At 50.3% G+C, this 27,719-nt stretch overlaps 1 protein-coding gene across 1 annotated transcript; it reads left to right on the forward strand.

Annotated features, from left to right (window-relative positions):
• On the forward strand, positions 1 to 27,258 carry PKD2L1 (polycystin 2 like 1, transient receptor potential cation channel). Its single transcript, XM_065407881.1, has 15 exons — positions 1 to 295; positions 7,167 to 7,280; positions 10,405 to 10,532; positions 11,581 to 11,834; positions 13,569 to 13,793; positions 14,935 to 15,163; positions 15,538 to 15,708; positions 16,988 to 17,169; positions 20,827 to 20,947; positions 22,003 to 22,101; positions 23,159 to 23,280; positions 24,838 to 24,955; positions 25,209 to 25,345; positions 26,217 to 26,364; positions 27,040 to 27,258. The coding sequence occupies exons 1-15, from the start codon at positions 1 to 3 to the stop codon at positions 27,256 to 27,258; spliced, it is 2,562 nt and encodes an 853-aa protein (XP_065263953.1).
• The last annotated feature ends 461 nt before the right edge of the window (positions 27,259 to 27,719 follow it).

Consider the following 27,719-nt stretch of genomic DNA (forward strand, 5'->3'; position numbering starts at 1 on the left):
ATGAGCTCCTCCCGGTTAAACAACAGAGCTGAGAGCCACTTTCGAGCCCAGGAGGAGCACGAGCTAGAGACCCTGGGGAAGAAAGCGTGGGACAATCCTGTTTACAATGGCTCCCCCTCTGCCTCTCTGAAGATCCGAGCCATCTACAACCCCAAGGCCATTCTGGAGAACCCCTATGAGAACATTGAGAAGCTGGGGGACTCCCTTCCCTACCAAGAAGAGAGGAAAAAGGCGGAGGACATGAAGAAGAAACCCTTGCCCAAGTGCTGCTTCTGTGTCTTCAAATGCATCCGAGGTAAAACTTTGGGGTCTGGTTAGAATGTGTTTATAAACCCATGTGAAGAGCAGCCCTGGGAGCCAAGAGCCATAGAGCAGCTGTGTAACATGGAAAGCTGCACATAGCCATACTGAGCACTCCTCTAACGTGTTCTGTCTGAGGTCACGCAATGAATCTGTGGCAGCTCCAGGGACAGAACCCAGGAGCCCTGATCCCACACTCCCTGCCTTATCTCTGAGGTGTAGCCGTTGTCCCCATTTTACAGATGGGGACACCGAGGTGCAGAAAAGCTAAGGGGCTTGCTCGAGGTCACAGCCTAGAATAGAACCTAGGCATCCTGATTCCAAACCCCTACTGTAGGAATTAGACAATACGCCCTCCCTAGAGGTTTTTTATTCTAGAGGGGAAAATAGTGACCCCTATATCAACACTTCCTATATATACATATGTATATAAAACTGGAAGATGAAAAGCCACCACACAATTGGGCTGTGGGGATTAATCTATAGGGAATGAGCATAAGAGCTATATGTACTGTACATGGCTTTGCTAAAAGATAACTGGGGGGACGTAGGGAGAGGGGAATTGTTTCGGCTGGCACAAGGGGCTAGATGGAACAGTAAGGGGGCTAAAAGGTAGAAACACTAAGTTAGGCTGCATCTTGGGGCAGCTCCCGGCAGTGGGATCTAGTCGATTTCAGAGCATCTCCCAGCAAAAGGGGTGAAGCCTCATGGGTTGAGAAATTAAACACCAGGCTGGAGAATGCATTAAACTGTAGGGAAAAACCCTGCACTGGTGGCCAATGAATTGGCAACATAACCTAGTAGTTTTTCCCCCCCCAACTGTAAATTCTGTGGCGTTCTAATCACGGTTTCTAATACAACCCTTGTGCAAATGTACCCACTGTAACATGTATGTAAATCATGGATATGCAGGGCTGGAAGAGACCCCAAGAGGTCACCTAGTCCATTCCCTGCACTGAGGTAGGATTGAGTACATCTAGAGCATCCTTGACAAGTGTTTGTCTAACCTGTTCTTGTCTAGACCAGCTGTATGATGTCTATAGTTTATATGATCAAAGATTTCTGGGCTGCCATTTAGAGCGAGATCCAACACACATTGAGTCTTCCCACTGATTTTGATAGGAGTTGGATTGGGTCTCTAGAGCAACTGATGGCATCCTTCAATAGTGCTGAGATGTAGACCTCCCCTGGCCCAGTAGCACAACTGGAAACAGAGGCTGAGAGAGGAGGAATGTGCCTACAGGGGATGGTAGGCTAATGCATTATTTACTTTGTTTTATTCTGAGGTCTGCAGTCCCCACAGGACTCCTCCTTTGCTCGGGGTGCTGTGACATAATTACAGCGTGATGCTTGAAAACCGAGAGATCAATAATTCAAAAACAAAAATCCCTTTCCAGATACGATCTCTGTGTAATGCTGATGTCCAAGAAATGAGAGTGAAAACCCCTATGGTACCATCATGTCCTCCCCTCCCTCCCTGACTAATCCACTACTGCCCCCTGTATGCAAAGATTACCCGTGTACAGAGCAGTGCCATCAGGATCTGATCCAAAGCCGGAGGAAGTCAATAGAAAACCTCCCATTGATTTAATGGGCTTTGGCTCAGCCCTTAATGTATAGTCTAGTAATGACACTTGACCTGCAGCAAGCCCTTTGCATCCTCACGGCACTTGCAGATACTAATTAATTAATTAATTCTCAGTGCACCTTATACATGGAGAAACTGCTTATAATGCAGGGCTCGCCTGGTCTTGAGTCTCCTTCCATCCTGTCCCCCTGGAGGATGCTGATGGTGTGGAGAACAATTTAAAAAAAATTTATTAAAGCTAATGTTTAAAAAAATTATATAATACATAGGTTGGGGAAAGAGTGTCTGTACATCTGGGTATAGTGCTTAGATTATCCACAAATATAAAGTTAGTTTTTAAAAGTTAGATGATACATAGAGTACATAATCAGCAATAACCCAAATTTAGGTGACTAGATTTAACAATGCAGTTTAGATATTAGAATCCGAATACTCGGGTACATCACTCATGAAAAGTTGTACAGGGATTTGGTTGTGGAAAGCAAAATATATCAATGAGTGGAGATTGTCCTTCAGTAATTGAGAATTAGGTGGGTTGTCTATTTAGAAAATACAATACACGGGAAAACAAAGTCCTGATAGAACTCAGTTCCTGACACAGCCATCTCAGCCGCTTTCCAGTCGGCAGAAGGGTCCGGGGGAGAGCCAGGCAGTGGGACAGGCCAGGTGGTGGGTGACTTTCCTGCATCTGGGGAAAGGCATGTTTTCTAAGCCATAGGTTAAAGTCGAGGCTTGGCTTGGATGGCTTTAAAACTTGGGGAGAGGCCATGTCATTGAAAAACAACATTGAAGTGCAAACATCGTGTGGGAAGGAGTTCTGCTACGTGGGTTTGTTCCAGAGAGGGAGGATGGGCCAGTGGTTTGGGGGCCAACCTGGGACTTTTGAGATCCAGTTTCAATTCCAGGCTCTACGACATACTTCCTGGGTGACTCGGGCAAGCCATATCGCCTCTCCAGGCCTTAGTTCCCTATCTGCAACGTTGGGAGGGTGGACCTGCCCACCAGGGAGGGGGAGGATTGTGAGGTGCTTAGACGCTGTGCTAATGGAAGCCTTGGGAAGGTAGATCCCTGGGGATAGGAGCTGAGCCAATCTCCAAATCCTAGCTCTTTGATTGCACTCATCTTTGTCTTGATGTTTCTTTTTCTGGGCCATATCCTCAGCTGGTGTAAATCGGTGTTGTTGCAATGACTTCAGTGCCAATTGACCCCTGCTGAGGAGCTTGTCCTCTTTATCTCCCCACCTCTGCCACTCTTTCCTTGATACTCCTCTGTCTCTTCCCCCTCGTTCCCCACTGCCCCAAGAATCAGCAGACTCCTGCAGGATCTCTTAGCTGATAAACGGGCACAGTGTTATTGAACTTCCCCACCCAAACACGCACCAGAACGTACGCCATCCTGCCTGGGAGTTAGCTCAGCTTTTCCCCGTTGAGGGCCCCTGGCGTGCGTTCTCATTGCAGCTGCCGTGTCCAGTGCGCCCGGAGCCCAGTGTTGGTATGGTTGGTGGTGGTGTTTGCAGATGTATTGTGTTGCTGAAAGGGGAGCTATAGCGGAAGAATTACTGAGCAGTGCACAACCTGTTCTGGGATGCCGGGGAGACAAGATCCCCAGCTGGGCTGAAGCAAGGTAGCTCCAGTGAAGTCAATGGAGAGGTCCCAGTTTACATCAGCTGAGGATCTGGCCCATTGACTGAATGGGTTTTGGGGGGAAGTGAGTAGCAGGCTTTTGGGATCCTTTCTCTTCTACCCTGTTCTTAAGCCCCAGGGCCTGTGCCCCAGCCTGTGTTCGAAGCCCTGGCCACAGCTCCATACTGGACCCCTCAGGACAGATGTGATCATTGGCTAGGGTCCGGTCTCTTGAGAGCAGTGCAAAGTGCTTCCATTCCCTGTTCTCCAGGGATGAAGCAGCCCGCTGGCTTCTCCTGAACGCTCACACTGCGACAGGTCCACTTTCCATCACACCATCCTTTTCCACGGAAGTCATTGCACTTCACGGAACCATAGAGGTTTCACCAAAATTTCATTCTGGGAGGGGAAAAGAGAGCAGGGTGGCAGAGTTTGGACAGTGTTGAAATGTCACGTTTTGATGCTTTCAGAGTGAAACATTTTGATTTTTCAGTTTGCAGAGACCTTTTGCTTCAATTTTTGTAACGGGGGCCTTGTAGCCTACATTACAATGTAACAATTTTTAAAAGGCGACATCAAACCGGAACATTTTGATCAACTCGAAACGATTTTTTTTCTGGGCATTTGGGGGTTTGTTCCTAATTGCAACAAAGACAAATGTCAAAATCTCAATCCTTTGGGAAACAGGGTATTCATGTCCTCGCAGCTCTATTTGCTCCTGTTATTAACATTACCTGTAGCAATCCTTTCGCCTCTGGCATCCAAAGATTTCAAAGCAATTGATAATCATTGATGATTAAGCGTCACTTCCCTGTGAAGCAGCTAAGGGAGATATATATAGGGACTGACACTTGGAACGCAATCCAGAGCCCAGCATGGCAACTCAGGAGCTATCTCAGAGGAAAGACCAATCCTGTAGTCCTTATTGCAGCCCACACTGGTCTGGGGGGTGTTTTGCAAACCCCACGTCCTGCGCACAGGAACCTGTTGTGGGTTACCAGAACAGACTGAAATGCACATCAGCCCCAGCTAAGGTGCCCAGACAGCAAGTGTGAAAAATCGGGATGAGGGTGGGGGGGTAATAGGAACCTATATAAGAAAAAGACCCCAAAATCAGGACTATCCCTATAAAATCGGGACATCTAGTCACCCTAGCCCTGGCTGACCCTATTGCACCTCTTCACATGTGCAACAGAACATTAGGACAGCAAGCAAGGGGCTGGTGGTGAGATGAGGCCCCATCTGCATGGTGGAGATCCAGCCCTTTAACCCTTTACTGCCTGGTAGTTGTTGTTGATTGTTACAGTAGGGCTTAGTGGCCTCACTGTGCCAGGTGCTGCACAAACACAGAAGGTATCCCAGCTCAAGGAGACATACCCATGCTAGCGCAGTGAAAAGGGAGTGTGGCCACTGCAGTCCCAGGGGCTAGCTGCCCTGAGTACATGCCTATGGTCTCGGAAGGGATTGGAGCAGCTAGCCTGTCCTGTCACTCATGCTGCTGCAGCTACACCCTGTTTTTAGGGCACTAGTTCCATCAGAGCTAGCACAGGGAAATTCCAGCTTGAGGAGACGTACGCTCCCAGCATAGATGTACCATTAGAAAGAGCCAGTCCCTGCTCTGAAGAACTTGCAGTCTAAATAGGCAAGACAGACACAGGGAATATTGTCCCTATTTCAGAGATGGGAAACTGAGGCACAGAATGATTTGGCCAAGGTCACACAGAGAGTTTAGGGAACAGCCAGGAATTGAGCCCCGATCCCTTGAATCCCTCTCCAGTGCCTTAAGTGCATAATCTCCTTGAGGCTGAGCTGCTCCTCACATCCAGGGTTTTGTTTGACCTGGTAGAGCTGTGAAATTTTGCTCCGACTCTGGATTTGGCTTCCACTCCCTCCTCCACCCCCATACCTCAGGGGCGTTTGCATGCAGGGTTTTGATGTGAAACCCATCTCTGGTTTGAAGACACCTCAAGCCAATGTTTGCCTCACTGGGTCACTCACTCACACGCACAGTAATTCAGCTGGTCTCAAAGTGCATGTGACCCAGAGAGGCAAACAGCAAACTGTCTGGGCTGCTGCTCTGAAAGGCAGAGACCAGCGTGTGCCGATGCAGAGCAGAATGCTCTCTGCTCTGCTTAGCTGCCCTGGGACAGCAGGGAGCGAGTGCACGCCACTGCACCATGTTGGCACACTCCGGAGCGAATGCCCATCCTTTTTCTGTCAGAGAGCACTCAGGGTGTTCAGGCTTTGATCAGGCGGAGCTGTGCCCATCTCTCTGCCCCAGGTGTGTACCAGGGCTGGGACCATATGAAAGGAGTGAGAACCATTGTGATTACTGATGTGGATTAAGCCGCTCGGCTTTCAAGTGGAAGTTTAGACATGTGTGGGTGAAAGTTTGAGTGATCACACAAAGGAGCCATTAGAGAGAGAATGAGCAAGCACTTTAATGGACTCAGGCAGTTCATTAGCTGCGCGCTGTCAGGGTCCTTGGAGGAAAAAGCTCCATTCTGCCTGATCAAGCATTAGGCGATGCTCAGTGAGCTGCTTCTACCATGTCAAGTGCATAGGGGCTCAAGATACAGAATTAGCTCCTTGGGGCCAGCCCCTCCGGGGTGTAAATTGCATTGAAGTCAATTGAGCCACATCAACTGACATCCGTGGAGGAGCTGGGCCTCGATTTCCTGCAGCCCCAGGGTGTGGGGTAAAGGTGTTTGATTCAGGATCATCTCCTCCAGGGGCTCCTCAGGGTTTGTGTATCGCCCAGGCCCAGAGATTTTGGGTGTCGTTGGAGAGACACAGGAAGGCCCATGCTGACCCTGGAGCACCCGGCCTGGATGCAGCTCAGCTAGGGAAGTCCTGCCTGGATGGCCAGTGTCATCACATGAACATGTGAGGCTGCCTGTCAGGTACCCTCTTCCCACTGTGCCAGGCACTTGCTCTTCCACATACAGAGACCTGGCAGGGCCAGCATCCCACTGAGCTGCCACCGCTCAGACTGATGGGGCTTGGTCTGCCTCCTGCCAACCCCCATACCTGTGCGCTGGCCATCACACAGGGAGAACATTCTCCGGCCTTTGCCGAGCCCTGATGGGAAGGGCGGAGGACAGAGAAGGAGGCAGGAGGGAGGGACTGACGGGACCTGATGGAGACAGGCAGAGGGGGAGGGGAGAGGCACCGAGGGGCTCAGTTGAGAGGGCAGGGGAGTGGTGTTGTGCAGACTGATGGTGCAGATGGGGATGTGATTACCAGCAGGGAAGAGAGGGTGACTGACTAGACATATCCTGCTGGATCAGGGCTGAGGCGCGCTGTCAGCATGGGATGGACAAGCTTGTCAGATGGCCCCTACTTGTCAACAAGTAGGGCCTCAACCAGGTCCCTTCAGCATGAAAAGCATGAGTGTCCACCACTTGAGCTAAAGGAACAATCCCCTTCATCTGGCACTTTAGTAGATTCTTATCCTCTTATGTGGACCAGCTACTAGCTGAGCACATGCTCTGCTGGGATGAGCGACCCTTTCACCGCCCTGCCTGTGCTGTATCCCTTTAGTCAGTGGGTCTGTGATGCCAACAGTTTCCAAGGGCTTTTCTATGGGCATTGAGCAGCTAACTCCTCTGACAATCTCACCCTAAATTCATCTGGTGCTGCTTTATGCTTAATAGGCCTCTGGGGGACAACTCTGACTGAGAATACTGCTGAAGACCGAGAGCTGTATGTAAAGACCACTCTGCGAGAGCTGCTGGTTTATGTCATCTTCTTGGTGGATATCTGCCTACGTGAGTAGCTGTCCGGATGGCTCAAGGGTGGGTCTGTGTCTATGTGTGTAACTCTGTTTAGGAGGGTTTATGTTTTGGACATCTTGGCTCTAATTTATGGGATGTTTAATATCTCGTATGTGCACCCAGAGCTCTGGAGGGCACATTCTTAACTAAATCAGTAAAATAGCAACATCATGTAACGGCAGAGGGAAAAATACACTAATTTATTACACAGCTGGTCAAGGCCAGATCTTGGTAATCTTTAGAACAGCTTGGAATGTTTTCATCAAAATGGTCAGCATACACATTTTCTTGTGAGTTGACCTTTTCCAGGGTTTTTTTGTTGGGCGGGGGGGGAGAGAGAAACATTTTTGGCTTTCAAAAAAATGTTCAATTTTTGAAAAAAATCCTCACAGTTTGGGGGTTTCACAATTCAGTTTTTCACTGACAAAAAAAGTCCATAGGAAATTTTGGGGGGGAAATGAAGAAAAATGTTCAAAATATACCCAGGGGAGGGGAGAGGGTATTTTTGACTAGCTTTAGTGGTGATTCTCTACGCTCCCATGGCACCGTCCATCCAGCATTCCCCATGGCCTCTGCAGACAATTACCTGACCCTCACCAAGCTCCCTGCAAGGGAGTTAAGTACCGCCAGACCCAGTTGGTAAGTAGTTAAGGGGTCTGAGTTTCAGAAGGGCTGAGACCCACATCTCCAGTTGGCTTCTGCGGGAGCAGCGGTTGCTCAGGACCTCTGAAAATGATGGCCTAAGTGCCGTGTCTGAGTTCAGACAGCAAATTGAGGGCAGAGAGCCCAGGAATCCTGGTGGCCACTGCCCCACTCTAACAACTCCAGTGCATTCATTGATGCTTCTTTCTGGGATTGTGAGAGAAGCAAACCCCACCAGCTGGCTCCTGAAAGAAGAACACATCTCGGAGGAGTCCTGCACAAGATGAGCAGAAGAGTATTTCTTCACTTCAGAGTTGTCCAGGCTCTTACCCAGGTGTCTCCCCTAACTCCCATCCACACACAAAACCCTTGCACCCGACTTTGGTGGTGCTTTCAGCTTGAGCTAACTGCCCCATCCGGGGCTATCGGCTAAAACCCGAGTGAGGCTTTCATATGGGCTGGTAACCCGCACACTTTGCAGTGTGGACACAGGCTAAACCATTGCAATGCTGATAATCCTTCCTTCAGCGCCTTCCCACGATTCCCTCTATCTAGCCAGAAGGACCAACAAGTTCTCCCACAATTCACTGGAAAAGAATCAGAGCAGCTCAGATAACTGCAGCACAAGAAGCTACGGGGTGTGCTCACAGACGTGCTGACGACACACCCAGGGGAGCACAACACCCATGAGGGCATAGAGTCTCGGGTATGGCTTTGCAGAGTAACTGCTCACACCCAGGGGCTACTTGCCCAAGAAGACATCTTGGCATCTGAGACGTCAGCACAAGGCCTCTGCACTAAGTGACTTGTCATCTGCTGCTTTTAAGCCATGCTTCCCAGACCTCAGTGCAAGCTCTGGCCATTAACCTCTATCAAGCCACTGCAGATTTGCACAAGAGCCCCTCCTCAGATTTGCGCCAGGAAGCTCTGTAAGGGCAAAGGACAAATGCAAACAGCCAGGTCTCGAAGCTTCCTGGAATCTGAGCCACATTGTTCAAACACACGCAGGGAGCTGACGTTTCCCCTTTAAATCTTGATGGGCCATGCTGGAAGGGTGGTTAGGATGATAACGGGGATGGCAGCTCACATTGTCCTCGGGGGTGGATTTAATGCAGCTCTGTACCGAATAGTAATGTACTTTGTGTGGGCAGAACAATTGCTGTTTGCTTTGGGAAGGTTCATTGTTATCTCAAAGGAGCACCTGTGGCATTGCATGGTGCAGTGGATTATATTTCATGCACCCCGTGGCAGAACAGATACACAAAGGTACCAAACGGGGTGGTTATCGCTCAGGCACAGGGGGATGGCATCCCAATCAGTCTTCCAGTGTGACTGAGACACACACCTATTCTGAGTCATGCAGAAGTCAGTTTTTGAATATTGGTTGCTTTTTCAGGAAGCCCTTTCATTGAGGGACAGGTCTTAGGATTTGCAGTGTTTGATTCTTTGCCTGGGAGAGAAGTGTGCATGTGTCATTTGTGTTAGATCCCACTCAAAGGTCTGGATCCTTGTTGAGTGAAAACGAATCTAAAGCTTCCCACCAAGGGAAGTCCCTTGAAGTCTTCAAATCCAGGCTGGATGCCTCTCTAGCCAAGCACAAGTTCTTGGGCTCAATACCGGGGTAACGGGTTGAAATTCTCTGACCTGGGATATGCAGGAGGTCAGACTAGATGATCGAACAGCCTTGGAATCTATGCACTTATGAATCCTAGGACTTGAACAATGGCTATGCATGGCAAAATGCCTGTGTAAGACAGTGGATGAGTAAGCAGAAAGAAACAGAGCTGTAATTGGCAAGGTTTCTTCATCAACGTATAACCACCATCAGTTTAGTCATCACCAGGGATTAAACCCTGGCTCCTCAAAAAGCTTAGACCATGAACCTCTGCAGCTGGTGCTAAATGTCTATGCCCCTGGTGCAGAAAAGCACTTGGGTGCATGTGTAACCCTAAGGAGGTAAGGAGTCCCGTTGACTTCCCAGGTCAGAGGGTGGAGCAGGTCCCTGGAGCAAGGTGGGGGACCGGGAAAGGAATAGTGACTGTCCCCCATTTCCTTTCCTGGGCCCTGTCCCAGCCCTGCCCACACAGCAGATAGGTACTTGGCTGCTGCTGTTTTTAAGCATTGTCACCCTTTAAGAGCTCAGTTTAGGTGCTTCTGTATGGTAAAAAGGAGGCCCTTTTAAAACTGTCCAGCTGGGCTGCTTGCATACAACCTGCTGCTCTGGAGAAGCCCAGCAAGCCAAGCCACTGCAGCTCTGAAATAGATTTCATCCCCAGTGAGAGAGGCCCCTCTGAATTCAGAAATACTTTTGCTGAGGACTTTGGAGAGTCCCTGAGCATCAAATTCTTCTCTTCCTTCTGCATTCTCTCCTCTTTCCTCCCAAACTCACCTCTGCTAAGGTAGAGCTGATATTAATGTTAGTCTCTAATATTCATGTGCAAGGGGAACCATCCCCCTCTCTCCTGTTTTCTCCTAGTGACTTATGGAATGACCAGTACAAATGCCTATTACTACACCAAAGTGATGTCCGACCTCTTCCTGCACACCCCTTCAGACAGCGGGGTCTCCTTCCAGTCCATTGGGAGCATGGCTGAGTTCTGGGGGGTGAGTACAACCAAGTACAGTCCCCAGGTTCTGGGAAACGGAAATCTTCCCACACTGAGCCCTGTGCTGGCCCATGTCCCTCTGGGCAGTGTGTTGTTGCTCCATTTGCTTCTGCCTGTTGATTGACTTCTGTGACTGTTAATTTTAGTTCCCTTCCTGTGTGAACAGTAGAAATTTCACTGTCATTTGCACACCCAAAATTCACCAGCCATATCTAGCTATTTGAGCACAGGATTTATTTCCATTACTGTGTTGCCTAGAGGCCCTGAGATCCCTCTAGGCGCTGTACAGACACACGGTGAGACAGTCCCTGCCCCAGAGAACTTGCAACCCAAATAGACAAGACAGACAAAAGATGGGAGAAAGGAAGTGCTATTATCCCCATTTTACAGATGGGGAACTGAGAAGCTAAGTGACTTGTCCAAGGTCCCACGGGAAGTCTGTGGCAGAGCTAGGAATTGGACCTAGAGCTTCTGCGTCTTTCTCCAGTGCTTTAACAAGAAGCACGTTCTGATTTATGTGTGATAACTGCATGCCTAACTGGTGTGAAAATCAGGCCCTGGCTCTCAGCCTACGTAGACTCCTGAGGGAATTTGATTGTAAGTCCCTGCAGCTTTCATCAGAGTAATGAATAATGATGGAACAGGTGCATAGGATCCATCGGATTTCTGCTAAAGAACAAGCTGAGAAATGATATGGCACAAGCAGCATGAATGCTGGCGAGACACCATGACCTCTTGTGCTGATCAGACAGCTAGAAATAGCTTGTAACGAGTTGCCTTTTTCTGTCTCTGCCATTTAAAAGCCTACCATGAGCTATGGATTTGCCTTTCTCCCACTGCACCTGGGCATTGGCTCACCATTTTCCATCCCATCCTCCCCTTTTCTAAAGGCATCCCCCTTCCATCTAGCCACGATACAGCAATACGGGGAGGGCAAGGGCGTCATGACAAGCTGACACCTGGTTGTGACAAGTCCCCGCAGCTTTCAGGGGCATCCCATTGGGTAGTTGTCTTGAGCCAGATGCCTGATTCCTCTTCTTTTGCAGTATGCCCAAGGTCCATTGCTGGATAGCTTGTACTGGACCAAATGGTACAACAATGAGTCACTAGCTCACAACACCCAGTCCTACATCTACTATGAGAATCTGCTGCTCGGTGTCCCACGTCTGCGCCAGCTGAAGGTGAAGAACAACTCATGTGTGGTGCATGACAACTTTAAGGAGGACATTTCAGGTTGCTATGATGTGTACTCTGAGGACAAGGAGGAAAGAGTTTCCTTCGGGCTCATCAATGGAACTGCGTAAGTGTGCCCCTCTGACCAAACTCCTTTTCACTGGAAAATCTTTGATTGACTTTTGCCGGAACTTTGGCCAACTTTTGCTAAAATACCATGTGAAAGGCTAGTCCCATGGGTAACAGGATGTTGGGGGTGAGAATCCCGTGTAGGCCTGCAGAGTGCTTTCCCTCTGACTCCCACTGGCAGCCAGACCAGGTGGGTCCTATTGGCTCCAGCCCAAGGATATTAAAAAAGCTTCAGTGTCTCTCTGAGGCTGGAGCAGAAGAGGTTCCTGCTGGGGAAAACCCTAGGAACTGCCATGCTCAAAAGAAAGCTTGGGTTGAGACTCTTGTATTTGTAGTTTAAGTTGATGAAGACACAGTCCTGGGAGAGAATATTTTTGGACCAGATGCAGTGAGGGCACAAAACCCCCTACTTCCCCTATAATATCTGTGACCCATGAGAAAGAACCAAGTCCAATAGCTCTTGATAGCCTGTTCTCAGCCCAACCCCAGATGTTAGGATCATTCAGTTAAGAACTGGGACTTCTGGATGTTTATCTGAACTGAACCAAACCTGCAAAACATTTTGAAGTTCACCTGCTATTAGACTGTCTGATTTCCTCACCCTTGGTTCATATTAGGATACTGGTTGTGGAGTTGCCATGTTATAGTCAGAGAATATTGAGATGTGATCATTTTGATTAACACTGTATGTGACTAGGTCAGTAAGGTGAACTTGCTGTATACTGGGGTTATGAGACTTGCCTGTCTGAATGCATTGTTCTACCTTAAGACTGTGGGAGAAACAAGCAGGGAAGCCACTCAATGGACCCTGGTAAGCAACCTCTGAGCAAACACTCGCAGGGCAATTACAAGACAAAGGGGGAAACTATTAGTTTTGGGGATTCTATATCCCGTCTCCAGCAGTTGTGAGGCTTGTTCTGCCAGTGCTGGGATTAGCAAGTCAATGAGCCAGACACAGTTAAAAAGTAACTTGGTCTTTGGGAAGCGGAGTGATCAAAAGGACTTGACAGTTTTTAAAGAAATCTCTCCCTGAAGGGGAGGGGCCGGGGGGAGAACTGGTTTGTGAGTGACAGGAAGAGACTGTCACGCACACCTGAACAGTCTTGTGTGGCTCTGCTGGAAGCTTAGCTCTGCCAAGGTCCCCGTGTGGAAGATGAATAGATCCCTGGCACGCTGGACACACGCATCGTCTGTTCATTGTTTTCGAGTCTGTTCTCTCTATAATGTTGTAGTTCTACCTAAATCATACTTTGCTTTAAAGAAGGCTGCCTGGTCACTGGGCAGCACCACTGTCATTGCTGCTGGAGGGAATAGAATGGCAGGCGCTGAAGATAAATCAGGCCTGCTGCCTAATTGAAGGTGATCACAGGGGACTGCGGCCAGGGCCCAGTCTGAGCATGGGAGAATCACATGATTCCACCCTGAGAAAGGTGACAGGTAAAGGCCAGCAGGGGTCAGCGGCGTGGCTAGGCCTGTGACGGCCAATGTCTTGTAGCAGTGGCTGTGATTGGGGGCTCCTGTTGTGCTAGGTGCCAGATAGCAACACAACGCGAGACAGCCCCAGCCCTGAAGAGCTTACAGTCAAAATACTCCAGTGCGGCAAAGGACAGGAGGAGAAGTGGTTTGCCCCAGGCCACCCAGTGGGACAGCTGGTCCCCTGAGTCCTAACTCTGTGCCCTAGCCATTGGGTCACGTTGCCTCTCAAAGGTGGCTTGTGGATTTCCCTGTGCAGGTGGAAGTACCATTCTGAGGAAGAACTGGGTGGCTCGTCCCACTGGGGTCGACTAACCAGCTATAGCGGGGGAGGATATTACATAGACCTCAAGATGACCCGGGAGGAGAGTGCGGAAGCCCTGCAAGTCCTGAAGGAGAAGTTGTGGCTGGACCGGGGCACCCGGGTGGTCTTCATTGACTTCTCGGTGTATAACGCAAACATCAACCTGTTCTGCGTGCTGAGGTAGGTGGAGAGCAGTGGAGACCCTTTTGTCCTCAATCCCACCACATAGCACTGAAAACATGACATTCGCACCCTGCCCTCCTTGATGCCTTTAATCCAAGGCTCTCCAAGCACTTTACCACATTAATGAATTCAGCCCCTGTGCCCCACTGTGGGTTAGGCCCTTATTGTCCTGCGAGCCTGCAGCAGAGACATTAAGTGACTTGCCCTAGGTCATATAATGAGCTAAAGGCCGGGTTGGGGAGAGAAGCCAGGAGTCCTGGCTCCCAGTCCTCTCTAACCAGAAGGGATGGAGGAGGCATGAGTTCTGACTTTTGAGGAGGGGGTGACATCTCCTTCCCTGAGCCCCGTCACCTTTGATGCCAGCTACTGCCGTGATTTCAAGCACCATAAAGACCCGCAATAGATCACTGTGTGTACGATGAACCGAGCTAAATCTCTTCCTGGTGGCTGGGCCCGGGGCAGGCAGAATTATGGGTCCCTAACGTAACTATTGCCTAAGGAGAAGTATCACGTAGCTGGTAGTAAAGCACTGCTAGGGAAGTGCTCCCTGGTCAGCAATAAGTAAACAGTCCATTATTCAGATGAAAATTGGACACAATCCAAATAAACTCCTGTTACGTTCTCGTCCAGTCTCCCCAGGAGATCCTTCACCTGCCCAGATCCCACTCCCTCCAACAGACCAGCAGCTCCTCGTTTTATCAGATTGGGGCCCCACTGTGCTAGGTGCTGTATGTATCCCTCGTGAGAGGCAGTGCCTGGGAGCAATGGGAGCTGCTGCGTGTGGAGCCATTTTGAAAGTCTGGGCCCACCCAGGCTAGGGACTCAGGCCCCGGTCTTCACAGATGTTTAGGGACTGAATGCCCATTGAGGATCTGAGCGTCAGTATTATTGGTAGCTGCCACATGGTTAATAAGGAGCCTTTATCTTACCACCATAACCACCGGCATTTCACTGGTCCCTGCTTCCCTTCTCCATGCGCAGCGAGGCAGCGAAGATGATTGAAAAAGCCATATATATGTGCCTGACTCTCCCACGCCCCTGGGTTGGCAGGTGCATCAGAAGGAGGGGATGAGCCCAGTGCATCTCAAGAACATACAACAGTCTCATGGTCATTCTGGGTTTCCTTCTCGCCTTCCAGGTTAGTAGTTGAATTTCCAGCCACCGGTGGTGCAATCCCTTCCTGGCAAATCCGCACGGTGAAGCTCATCCGATATGTCAGCACCTGGGACTTCTTCATTGTGGCCTGTGAGATCATTTTCTGCATCTTCATCTTCTACTACGTGGTGGAGGAGATTCTGGAGCTGCGCATCCACAGGCTCCAGTACTTCACCAGTGTCTGGAACATCCTGGATGTGGTGGTCATACTGGTAAGCGGGGGTGGAGGTGGGGCAAAGATGGAAAAGCAAAAGGAAAGTTAAGAGCAGGGGAACTGGCCCAGATAAAACCAGAACTGGCCCAGACTTTTGCCCTAATCTCAGACTGAACCGCTAGAAGGAGACAATCGCATGCACTAAGGCTGTGACTTTCAATAGCAGTTCGGTGCCTTTGCAGATCTCCCCCTTGAGCACGTGCTTGGCTGGATGAGGGGCTAAGCCAGTGTGTTCCTACCACCCACCTGTATTGCCAGTCCCTCCAGGGGAATAGCCCCATGGACCAATACCAAGGAGTTCTGATGTTTTTAGCCCCAGTCCCCAGTGAACCTGGAGGCCCAGCGGTAACGCAGGCCGTTTCCTCTTTTCAGCTGTCCATCGTTGCCATTGTGTTCCACATCTTTCGCACCATCGAGGTGAACAGGCTGATGGGAGAGCTGCTGAGGCACCCTGACATCTATGCAGACTTTGAGTTCCTGGCTTTCTGGCAGACCCAGTACAACAACATGAACGCAGTCAACCTGTTCTTTGCCTGGATTAAGGTACCGCATGGGCTCCTGTGAGAGACTCTGCCATCTGAACAGCATGTGGGGAAAGAACCCAGCGGGCCACAGTTCAGGGGCTCTAATCTCCCCTCCCCTGGTGTGGACAGAGAGGAGCAAATGCAGGTGGGAATGGGGCAGGCTAATGGAGAGGAATATCTCTGCCTCGGGTCCTGCTCTCCACATGGAAGCCCTGTACACCACGGAGTCTGTGCTCTGGAGAGATGGGGTGAGCTGGGAGCTGTGGCATAGAAAACGGGACGTTATGGTGTTGAGCACCACGTAATTTTATCCCAACACCACAGAAAAAAATCCCACAAAGTGGAAATGTTTAATTCCAATTGTTTTGCAACAAAAGGTTTTGCGTCTCAATTCGAAACGACTTTTGCTTTTGAAATTTCCTTCAATTTTATTTTTGTAAAAAATTAAATGTTAAGACTCCCCCCACCCCCAAAAAATCCCCACTCGAAATCTGCCCATTAGAAAAGCCAATTCCCACGGGCGGGGGCTGGATGGAGAAATCGGAGCCCAGCCTTCTGCGCGCAGTGCTCCTGGAAAGCTCCGTATCCACAGCCCTGGAGAGACGTCGTCTTATCCGCACAGCAGACAAGCCGCACAGCACAGAAAGTTTCTCCGAACAGCCCGACACTGCCCTGCTAGGACCCCCTCTAGGACAAAAGGGAAGGCCAGTTTCCAGACCCACTTGATCTTGGCACCTCTGCTAACGTTGTCAAGAAGAATGATAATTGGAGCCAATTTTTGTGGTGATTTTCCTGACATGGACACACTAGGAGCTGGGCTGAGACAACCAGCTCCTTTCACATCGGTCCCCCAACAGCCAGCAGCTGATAATGACCATCAGTCAGTGCTGACCTTGCTGAATGACCATTGCAGACTCAGGCAGCGACATGCCTTTGGTACAAAGCCAACAGGTTGGGCTCTGTATTCTATGCTTATCTGGCCCTTGTCGCCTCAGTCTGTAATGCATTTATCCTCACAACACCCTGGGAGGTAGGGCAGGGCTACTATCCCCATTGCACAGATGGGGAAACTGAGGCACAGGGAGATTAAGTGAGTTGCCTAAGGTCACACAGGAAGTCTTTGGCAGGAATTGTACCCAGTCTCCCTCCTGGACACCCTAACCATTGGACCATCCTTCCTCTCTACCTTCTCTTCTGCCCTGCTGCATTGTTTCTTGTAGTGATACTATTAACTCGGTGTGTGCATGTATATGAGAGATGTCCACATCTTACCTTACCCCTGTCTTTTTCCCCCCTAGATATTCAAGTACATTAGCTTTAACAAAACAATGACCCAGCTTTCCTCCACGCTGGCTCGCTGTGCCAAGGACATCCTGGGTTTTGCCATCATGTTCTTCATTGTGTTCTTTGCCTACGCCCAGCTGGGCTACCTTCTCTTTGGGACGCAAGTGGAAAACTTTAGCACCTTTATTAAATGCATGTAAGTGTGTTTCTCTCTCCTTTTCCCTTCCCTGCTCACCGTTTCCCGCCACCCTTTCATTCTCTGGCATCAAGTGCAGTCCTTCTCTGTGCAGACACAATGGGCAGTATCTTCTCAGCAGATTCGTCCCTGGGTGGGTTCAGAGTCACAGCTGCTCGTTTTAGTGAGACCCCTCCGTTGTCACTGCATGCCAGTCCCTGCAGAGCCAACACAGCTCTTGGAGAGGGAGCTGGCTCCTATTCCTTCTCATTTGTTGTCAACAGAATTATCAACTGCATTCCCTTTAATGGAAATGAAACTTTTTTTTTGTACCTTCTTGAAAGGAACCATTTTGGTGGCCCTGAACTGAAGTTGTTTGCAATTTTCAATCTTTGGGAAATTTCATGATTTCAACTTTTCAGGGCAGAACGAAAACAGATTTAGAGATGTTAGACTTCCCCATGGAACGGAAAATCCATTTTCCAACCAGCTCTGGCTCTCCCCAGCCCTGCTGGCCCCAGTACACCCAAGCACGGTGGGTAAATTCCCCTCTAGATCCATACTAAGCAACTCCGCTCCAGCTCCAGGTGGTGTGCACTGAGCATCCTGGCTGTGTGGGTTTTGCTGCAGGTGGGTCGTTACTTGCCTCTTGGCTACGTTGATTAGGGAAAGACTCGGGGCCTGATCCAACGTCCGTAGAAGGGAAAAACTCCCGTTGACTTCAAAGGGTTATGGATGAGACCATTAATGAATGATCTAACTGCACTAATTCAAATGAGAGAAACTCTTTCCTGTCCCCCCCAGCAGGATGATCTGTGCTGCACATGACATGCAGAAGGGCAAATTCAGCTCAGTTACACCCATACAACCATACTGCAGTCATGAGGCCGGGAGGGTGCAAGTGACAGCAGCCTGCAGCTCAGTGTGTGGGTGATCACCACTGGGATTAGGCAGGGAACTTGGCTTGGAAACTTGTTTGTGTGGCGGGGAGAGAAAGAGACCCAGTGATCACAGAGTAAATCCCCTCCACCTCACACCCCCTAAATAAAAGGGGGAGGAGAAATTGCTGATCCACGCTACAGCTGGAAATCCAAGGGGTTACTCCCATTAAAATTACTCAGGAAATGAGGGAGGAAGTGGGATATTTCACTTATATTAGGAAAAACGAACTCCTCCGAATGGATTCCTTTGCATCCACCTTTTCTACGTCCCCTCTTGCTGTGGCTCAAAGATTCCAACTCTGTGGCTTCTAGTTTAAAGCAAAAGTCACAGCTTTCACCTCTAGGGCTCCACTCCAAATCCAGTCCAGCCAGCGGCCTCTGTCAGCTGTGTCCATCTCACTGGACAGCTGCTCAGCCTGTGTGAAATGCGTTTAAGGGCCTCAGTTCCACATGGCCACAGGAGAAAATCCCCCAAGCAGACTTGCACTGACTTGCACAGACTTGCACCCCTGCCAGCTCCGGGGTGGGCTTGGCTAGCACGTGAGGTTGAGTTGGAACATGACCTCAGTCATGTTAATTCACATGATGTTTGCAGTCAGTGTAGATGGAGATGTGTCTAACATCGTAGCAGCTGCTCACAGTTAGCTCCAGTTCGAGTCGGGCTTACCCAGGAGCAGATGACACGATGCTAGACAGGATGGAATTGTAGGTGAGTCATGTTACTTCACTTGACTCTTCAAGGTCATATTCTAACACAGGGGTTCTCAAACTGGGGGTCAGGACCCCTCAGGGGGTCAGAAGGTTATTACATGGTGGGGTCATGAGCTGTCAGCCTCCACCCCAAACCCCGCTTGCCTCCAGCATTTATAATGGTGTTAAATATATTTAACAGTGTTTTTAATCTATAAGGGGGGTCGCACTCAGAGGCTTGCTATGTCAAAGGGGTCACCAATATAAAAGTTTGAGAACCACTGTTTAACACTAATGTCTAGTGAAAAGCTTCCCCCTGTGAAATTGTAGACGGGATTTTTACACAGAGCCATGCCATGATAGCCAAACACTGCTATGGACTCCCCCTTCAGGGGCGCATAGCAGAGTTTTATTTCACAGACCTCAAGGGAGGGGAAAACCTTGTCTGTAACTGTCAGGCCTGCCTGGTTGTGGCTAGTGTGGCTTGTTGGATGGGACCTCACTTGGCCTCTTGTCGGTTGCTTCAATAAGCCCAGCTGTAGGAGACTGATCTGAATTGTCTTTTGGCTCACACATCATCCACAGCATTGCTAATCACATTCCTGTTGCAAAATCTCTGAGCCACAGTCTACAGCTCAGTTGCACCTTAATTGCTGTCTGTGGCAGGGCGAAGACTCACCGGTGCAGCGCCTCCTGCTGGTCGTCCAGGGAATTAACTCTTTCCAGCCCAGAGCACCCTCTGCAGGCCGGTGTCTTGCCTGCCGCTGGCCCCCGTGTCCCTCCCAGACCCCGGTGCCCTTCTATGTCAGGGTTCTGCTCCCGCAGTAACCCACAATCTGGGTCTCCCCACCCAGGGGAAACCCCAACCCTCTATCTCCACCTTGCCTCAGTGGCTACTGCCAGTCATCATCTAGCCCCTGCTCACTGGGGCAGACTGCAGTCTATAAACCACTCATCATCGGCAAGGGGGGTTGGACCAGCTGCCTCGGCCTAACTGTGGGCTGCCCCTTTGCAGCCCCAGTACCTTTTGTGGGCCCTTAACTCGGCCTGCAGCCTTGCTAGACTGGAGCTCCCCAGTTCCCTCTGCCCTTCCCCAGCACTGCTCCACCCAAGATACCCTTCTCAGCTTCCCAGGCAGCCAGGTTCTCCTCTCTCTAGGAAGCTAGAGAGAGTGTGTCTGTCAGTCTCTGGCCCTCAGCCCTCTTATAGGGCCAGCTGTGGCCTGATTGGGGCGTGGCCCCACCTGTAGCTGCTTCCCCCAATCAGCCTAGCATTTCTCCGCCACAGCCCTCTCCAGGGCTGCTTTAACCCCCTTAGGGCAGGAGCGGGGTGACCACCCCGCTGCACTGTCACCTACACCCTTCTAATCCCATAATATTGTTCCTAGAGGCATGAGAACCACACATGATCACCATGGTTGAAATTTTCAAGGCCGGCTTTGGGAAAGCAGTGGGAGGCAGCGTTGCTGGTGGAAGAGGCACTGGACTGGGGCTCGGGAGACCTGGGTTCTATTCCCAGCTCTGCTATTGGCCTGCTGGGTGACATTAGGCAGGTCATGTCCCTGCCTTGTGCTTCAGTTTCCCCATCTGTAAAATGGGGGTAATGGTACCAACCTCCTTTGTAAATCACTCTGAGATCTCACGCTTTTCAGATGCAGCTCAGGGCTATTATTATATGTACGTAAATCCATCAGACAGCTTTGATAATCTCAGGCCAATCATAGCCCTCCATTCGCCCTGCTGATCAACGCAGCATGGGCACCTCCTGCAGAGCGAGGCTAAACTCAACCACTAACATGCTGGCAGAACAAATGGTATGCTCAGCTCTAGTGAGCACAGTAGACCCATCTCATGCAGAAATCGAAAGGCAGGAAATGCACGGGCAGCCAACGTGATGGAAGGCGTGCAGGTTAGTACGTTTCAAGGACTCAGCCCTATGAAAACGGCCAGCGAGTCGTCTCAAAATGTATGACTCTCTAATACGTGTCAAGCTGTGTTGTCGATACACTGCAGGCGCGGTGCTGACCTTGGGCTCTTTCTGTTCCTAGCTTCACCCAGTTTCGGATCATACTTGGCGACTTTGACTACAATGCCATCGACAATGCCAACAGGGTGCTGGGGCCCATTTACTTCGTCACCTACGTCTTCTTCGTTTTCTTTGTGCTGCTGGTAAGTGAAAGGGGCTAATCTGCCTAGAATGAAGATTATTGTTCTGTGCGTTGCAGCAGCGCAGACCAGACTGAGATCAGGGCCCTGTGGGGCTAGGTGCTGGACAGACATACAGAGGGAGACAGACAAGAGCACATTATTAACGTGCTCATTTTGCACATGGGGAACTGGAGCCCAGGGAGATTCAGGCCCAGATCCACAAAGGGACTTGGGTATTGCCAAGGTGACTTGGCAATCGCTGGAATCCATGAACCCTGGGCTGGGTGCCTAGGCTCCCTATGCAAGGCTAGGGGGAGAGATCCCTTCTCCTCAGCAGGTAGAGGGGGAATTGAACCAGGGTCTCTCACATGCCCTAACCACTGAGCAAAAGGTGCTAGGGGAGGCTGCCAGCTCCTTGCCTCCCCAGACCTTCTGTGTGGCGTTGGGCATGCTCAGGGCACACCTATCAGATTGGGCCCTACAGATGAGATCGGCAGGAACGCACCTATCTTCACCTGGCCTGAGGCTCACGCTGGGGCCTGGATGTAAGAATGGCACCCAGGCACCTGCCTGCACCAGCAGTGTGCACACCCAGAGGCAGAATCATAGGCACCAGCAAGGTCAGGTGGCAGCTAAGTTGGGGCTTCGTGCATCGCAGGGCTGAGGTGCCTATGTCTTTGTGGATTTGGGCCCAACGCCACACAGGGAATCCTGCAGAGTCTGGAATTGAATCTGGATGTCCTGGGTCCTAATCCAGTGCCATAAGCACGAGCCTCCTTCCTCTCTAGAGAGCACTGTGCTGGTCTATGGTCATTGTCCCCTCGCCCCGGGCCCTGTGTTTTCAGTGGGAGCATCACCGGGTGGGAACGGCTTCCTGTTTGTCTGATCCCTGCTGACAGATACTGTGCTGAGAGGCAGTGTTGCTGTCTGACCATGGAAAGTCACTTACAAACTGCTCCTTCCATCCTCCCCTCCCCGAAACACTGCCACCACCCCGGGGCCGTAAGGGAGAAAAAGAACTGGCGCGGGCAGGCCACATGGCTCAGTCTGCTTCAGCTAGTTTCTCCTTTCTCTAGAACATGTTCCTGGCCATCATCAATGACACCTACTCAGAAGTCAAGGAGGAGCTTTCAAACCAGAAGAACGAGCTGCAGCTCTCAGACATCCTGAAGCAGGTTGTATAGAGCCCCATCACCCCCAGCTCGCTTTGTCCTAACACACCAGAGAGTGAATGCAGCACCACAGGTCCCAAATTCACATGAAATGTACTAGAGAGGGGCCTCCGCCAAGCCTCCAGATCCGTCCTGGGGGGCAGGAGGAGTTCCACATCTGGATCCAAACATGGCTGGCCCTGTTGGCCAAACTCCCAACATCCCTGATGTTTTGCATTTGTCTGCATTTTGTGGCTTGAGCCTCTCTCCCTCCAGACTCCCAAATTCCCAAGTAATAGCTGCCACCAGTGCTGCTCTCTCTCCTGTGTAGCATGCTTATGGCCACGTCCCGAAATCCACAGCACGTTTGTTTCATTCCAAAGGAAAGGTTGTTTTCTTCCACCCAAGTGAAAGAGAAGCTTGGCAGTGGAAACAGGGACTGTAGAAAGGGGCCAAGAGAAACTTATTCCTCAGACAAGGGCAGGCAGGCACGCTCCAAAACCACCTTCCCTCCAGTGCCCAACTGCAGTCAAAAGGTTTCCAGATAGCCTTGACGTGATGCCCTCTGATCAGAGCCAGGGGAAGGGGCAGACTCCAGACAGCTGATGTGAGCAGGGTTCTCCCCTGGGGGGGCAAATCCTGAGGTCTTATTCAGATTCCACCTGGGCAGAACCATCCTCCCCGCCATTGGAATCAATGAAGTGGTGCCCCTTTCTGCCTATGCAGTGTCTGCACTGGGCGGGCACCCTGTGAGTGATCGCAGTCAAGACCCTGACTTGGATGACTGCCCATCAGCAGCTGCAGCTCTCCCAGCCGAATCAGATGGAAGCCTCCCCTAGCTGAGGCCGTAGGAGGTGTGAGGAGTCTGCCCCCGCTGGAGCTCTGTGTTAGGCAGTGATGCTTCTGGCTTGGGAAGGAAGGTGGCTCAGTCAGTGAAGAAAGTCTTGCATACACGCAAGACTAACATATCCCAGTGTTACCTGTATCATCTGGCACCTGTGCAGTGTTTTACAGCTATCTCTGCTTTGCTTCTGTCTGTCCTGCATCTCCATTAAACCTTCATGGGCATCTCTGACCCCAGGGCTACCACAAGACGCTGATGAGGCTGAAGTTGAAGAAAGAGCGGATTTCGGACGTTCAGAAGGCTCTCCAGAACGGGACAAAGGAGCTAGAGTTTGAGGATTTTAAGAACAGTTTGAAAGAGTAAGTTGGTCAGTTACAGGGCCCCGATTTCCCAGAACGACTCTGCTTCGCTCTTTGCGAGCTTCCCCTAACGTTTGTTACATTTCTGCTGCAATGCTCAGACGTGCCCTTCCCTTGGTCTTTCTAAACCCTAGTCATTTAAGGGCCAGATCCCTGTCCGATGTAAATCAGCGTGAGCTGCACTGATTCAGACTGGCTGCGGATCCAGCTCTAAACACCAGGCAATGCAGAGTGATGGCTCCAGAAGCTAGCAGGGCTGTGCTATGATGCATGGGCCAGCTCTGTATCTGAGAGATGATTGGGTTGTGTCTGTGTCCTGTGCCTTTCCAAGCAGAGGAGTATCCCTGCCTGCTGGGGAGTGGGGTGAGGTGGTGGAAGGCAGCTGCCTCATTGTGTGTCAGTTCAGATGCAGAACATTATAAAGCATGGCACAGTCTCTTTCTCATGGGCTCTTTACGTTTGTTCTTTCTTTGTTGTTTTCCTTAATGTGCAGTAAATCTAGGTAGAGAGCTACCTATTGCATCTTTTATGTACAGGAAACATAACAACTTTCACATGAGCCCATATCCACTACCACCTCCCTTTGCTCCTCAGCCAGCATGGCAGCTAATTCAAGCTTGCCATGCTGGTTTTCAGTGTTGTCCATGTGGACCATCTCAACCTGATCTGCCCAACCTTCTAGAGACCTCTTCCCCCACCCACTCACCTTGCTTCTCCAGCCTTGGTTTCCCCTGACTCTCCACATTGCCTTGATCTGTCCGACCTATCCAGAGCTCACTCTGCTACCCCCATTAGCTATTACCTCACTACCTCTCTTCAATTAACCTGATGAATTTAGACTCTAAGCTCTTCAGCCTGCTCCCCATGAAGCAGTTAGCTCACTTCCGGGCACTGGAAAAGTCCAGCGTTAAATTCTCACCAGCAAACCCTTCCTTTCCCCCTCCGTTTAAAGCTGCATAATAAATGGGATTTTGCTGCCATTCTCATTCCTGTTTCGCTGACTTTGGGTTGTGGCTCTCATTTGAGCTGTGCAAATAATGGATTTTTCAGCTCACAGGCAGTTCTGAAAAACTGGGGCAGGTGATTATTTTGGGTTGACCCAAAACTTCAAATTTTTGAGCAAATCAGAAGGTTGAAGAAAATTTGGCTTGGATTTCACATTTTTACATTTAAAAAAAAAAAAACCTATAAAATGTGAACATTTCCAAACAGTCATTTTGACCCCAAAAAATCAAAAAGTTTCATCTGGAAAATGTCAAAACAAAACACTGCAACTTTTTCAGATTTTTTTTCCCCACCACAATTTGGCAAAACAGACACGACTTCTTGAAACATTTTGGGTGTTGTCAAATCTGCATTTTTTTGCCAAATAAAAAAAAGTTCCTGACATAAAATGCCACCCAGGTCTGGTTCTTCTAACCTGCATTTACCCACAATGCGCTGCTCTTATCCCAAGGCAGGTACCCCAGTGACACTCCCTGGTTTAGAATCTGGTAACATACTGAACTGCTCTGCCTTGTGTCTTCTTGGATCCATTCTCTTTGCCTCCTGTCTTAGGCTGGGTCATGCCGAGCATGAGATCACAGCAGCCTTTTCCAGATTTGACAAAGACGGTAACCAGATCCTTGATGAAGAGGAACAGAAGCGAATGAGGCATGACCTAGAGGAGAAAAGGGTAAAGGATGGGGGTGTGGGCTGAGAAGGGAACCCTTTTTTGACACAGTTCAATCTCCTAAATTCCTTGGGTCCTGATCCTGGGGCAGGCATGTAAAATAAGTGGGTGCCAAGTCTGCATCTCTGCATACACTGCAAGGGAAGATGAGTTTTTTGACAGCCTGTGTTGTTATGTATTAAATATACCCTGGTAAGTCTGGCCAAAACTACAATCCAGCTTTCCATGTGTGTATGTCTCTCTCTCTGTCTTCTAGGTTGCTTTGAATGCAGAGATTGAAAACTTGGGCAAATCCTACGGTGATAACAAACTGGATGAGAATCTGACCCTTGCGGATGCAAAGAACAATCACGCCAATAAGTCCACCTGGGTGTCTGAGGAAGAATTCCAAATGTGGGTCACTGCTGGTGCTAGTCCAGTGTCTGAAAGCAAAGGGCTTGATTTCCTGCTGCCCTGCCCCCTCATGGAGCCACATCCACCTGTGCCTCACGGGTGTGAAACCTTTCCAGCGTGATCTAGTCATGTTGTTTTCCCACCACGCACAGAAAGCCCAGGCCGCGTCCGGCCCCTTTTGTAATGGAGTTCGCTTATTTTGTGAACACCTTGCTGGGAAATTTCCTGGCATGTGTCTGGAATAATCTCTCCAGCTGCTGCTTCTGCAAGGGCGGGTCATGCTACAGACCCAGGTCTCAGGTCAGAGGGTGGAATGGGCACCCTCAGCCAGTGGAACCAGAAGGATTTGTGTAGGAGTGACCCTGATTTACAGCAGCTGAGGATCTGGCCCTTATTCGTCAGGCGTGAGGATGTAGGCAGGGCAGGACTATTTCTCCCAAAGAGGGAGCACAGTCTAGGGATTAACGCACAACACGGAGAGTCCAGAGATCCTGGTTCTGCCACAGCAGGCAGGATCCTGGGCCAGGCATGTAGGGCCATACTGAGACAGAGGCTGGAGCAGGACAAGGCTGCTCTGGGAGGCTCACCTAACCACGTGGGGAAATAGCTTGGCCCCATCCACATTACCTGGCCAGTGGTTAACCTGCCTGGGACATAATTTGTCTTAAGCATGATCACTAACCACAGCTGAAAGCATAGCCGCAGGCCCAGAGCCTCAGCTGGTATAAATCAGCAGAGCTTCATTGACTGGGCTGAAGCTCCGCCAGCTGACACCCATGGGGGATCTGGCCAGGCTCTGTATGTTCTCTGCTGCTGACCCTGTCCTGTGTCATAGGGGAAGGTTTACAAGGGCTCGTGCTCTCTTCCGCAGCCTTCTGCGACGGGTCCTGCAGCTGGAGCACTCCATCGGCAGCATCGTGTCCAAGATCGACTCAGTGGTGAGCAAGCTGGAGGCGCTGGAGAGAAACAAACTGCAGAGGAAAGACCTGGTGGGCAAGCTGCTCGACAACATCAGCAAGGTCAGTTGTCCTCAGACCGACACCCCAGCCAGCTCCCCGGCAAGCAGGCCATGTCCCCGTCCGACTGACCTGGGGGGTCTCTCCCTGCCTGAATGCATTGGGTCAGTTAGCGGCTTGTTTTCCAGGCTCTGCTGCTATAGTAGTGCTCAGCGCTTTGAAAGAACAAGCCCTTTGCGTTAAGGGTCGATGTGACACCAAACCTCTTGCCTGCAGGGTTCCAACCCCAGTGCCCAGACCACATCCACTAATGGCACCTGGCCCATTAATTATCACCTGTACACAGACCTCTCTCCACTGCGGAGCACTTTCAGTACCACTGCCAAACCCACAAAGGACTCTCAGCATGGCCATGTGAACACAGCTGCTGGGAATGCTCCGGTGAATAGACATTTGCCTGAGCATTCCCTTGGAAATGTGCATTTGCGCGACATTCTTGCAAGCAGCATTTTGCAGAAAAGAATTGCACACCTTTAAAAAAGACTCTGATGAGGCTAATCCGCAAGCCGTTGGTGGCCCATGGAAGGTATATGGGGCTTGGAGAGGAGACCCCAATGAAAGTGCGCAGCCCAATCAGTGCATGGCCCAGGTTCTCTCCAACTGTGGCGATGGAGCCTTTGGTAGTGTTCTTGGTAAATTGTTGACAGTGCAAACGTCCATTCCTTTCCTCTGTAACAGGAGGAACAGCCCAGCCAGGAGGAACTGCTCCAGCGGAACCTAGACCCACTGGTGAAGGAAAACCAAGAAGGCTGGCAGGCAAAGCACATGCTGGGAAGTAACCTCAATGGGAGCTCTCCCCAAAATGGTAACAGTATCTACCCCAACCTGCCCAAGTCGGGGTTACCGGGCTCTCAGGCGCCCAAGAACACCCGGCCTCAGTCTAACGTGCACTTCTGACACCCATCGGAGTGCTCCCATCCCACCTTGGATCCCAGGGTACTAAGTCAGTCTCAGCTGATTCCCTGTTGTTAGACTAGCCACGAAAAAGACAGACTATAACAGAGATGTCTGTCTCAGCTGATGTGGTGCAGAATCATGGATGTTATTGTTTTTTATTTGCCAAGTTGTGTAACACCATAGATCTAGAACTCCAGGTTCAAACACCTCTGGGCTTCAAGGAAGTGTTCAGACCTGGATCCAGACTGTGCTGCTGGCTCCTATATCTCTAAATGGGCTAACCTTGTCCTGTCCCATCTCCCCAAGATCTGAACACCCCAGCGCATTGAGGAAAATTTGGATACAGAGTGAATCTTCACAGCGCTCTCTCTCTCTCTCTCTCTCTCTCTCTCTCTCTCTCTCTCTCTCTCTCACACACACACACACACACACACACACACACTCTCTCTTACTTACAGGTT

The sequence above is a fragment of the Emys orbicularis genome, chromosome 7, assembly GCF_028017835.1.
Source record: "Emys orbicularis isolate rEmyOrb1 chromosome 7, rEmyOrb1.hap1, whole genome shotgun sequence".
Taxonomy (NCBI): Eukaryota; Metazoa; Chordata; order Testudines; family Emydidae; genus Emys; species Emys orbicularis.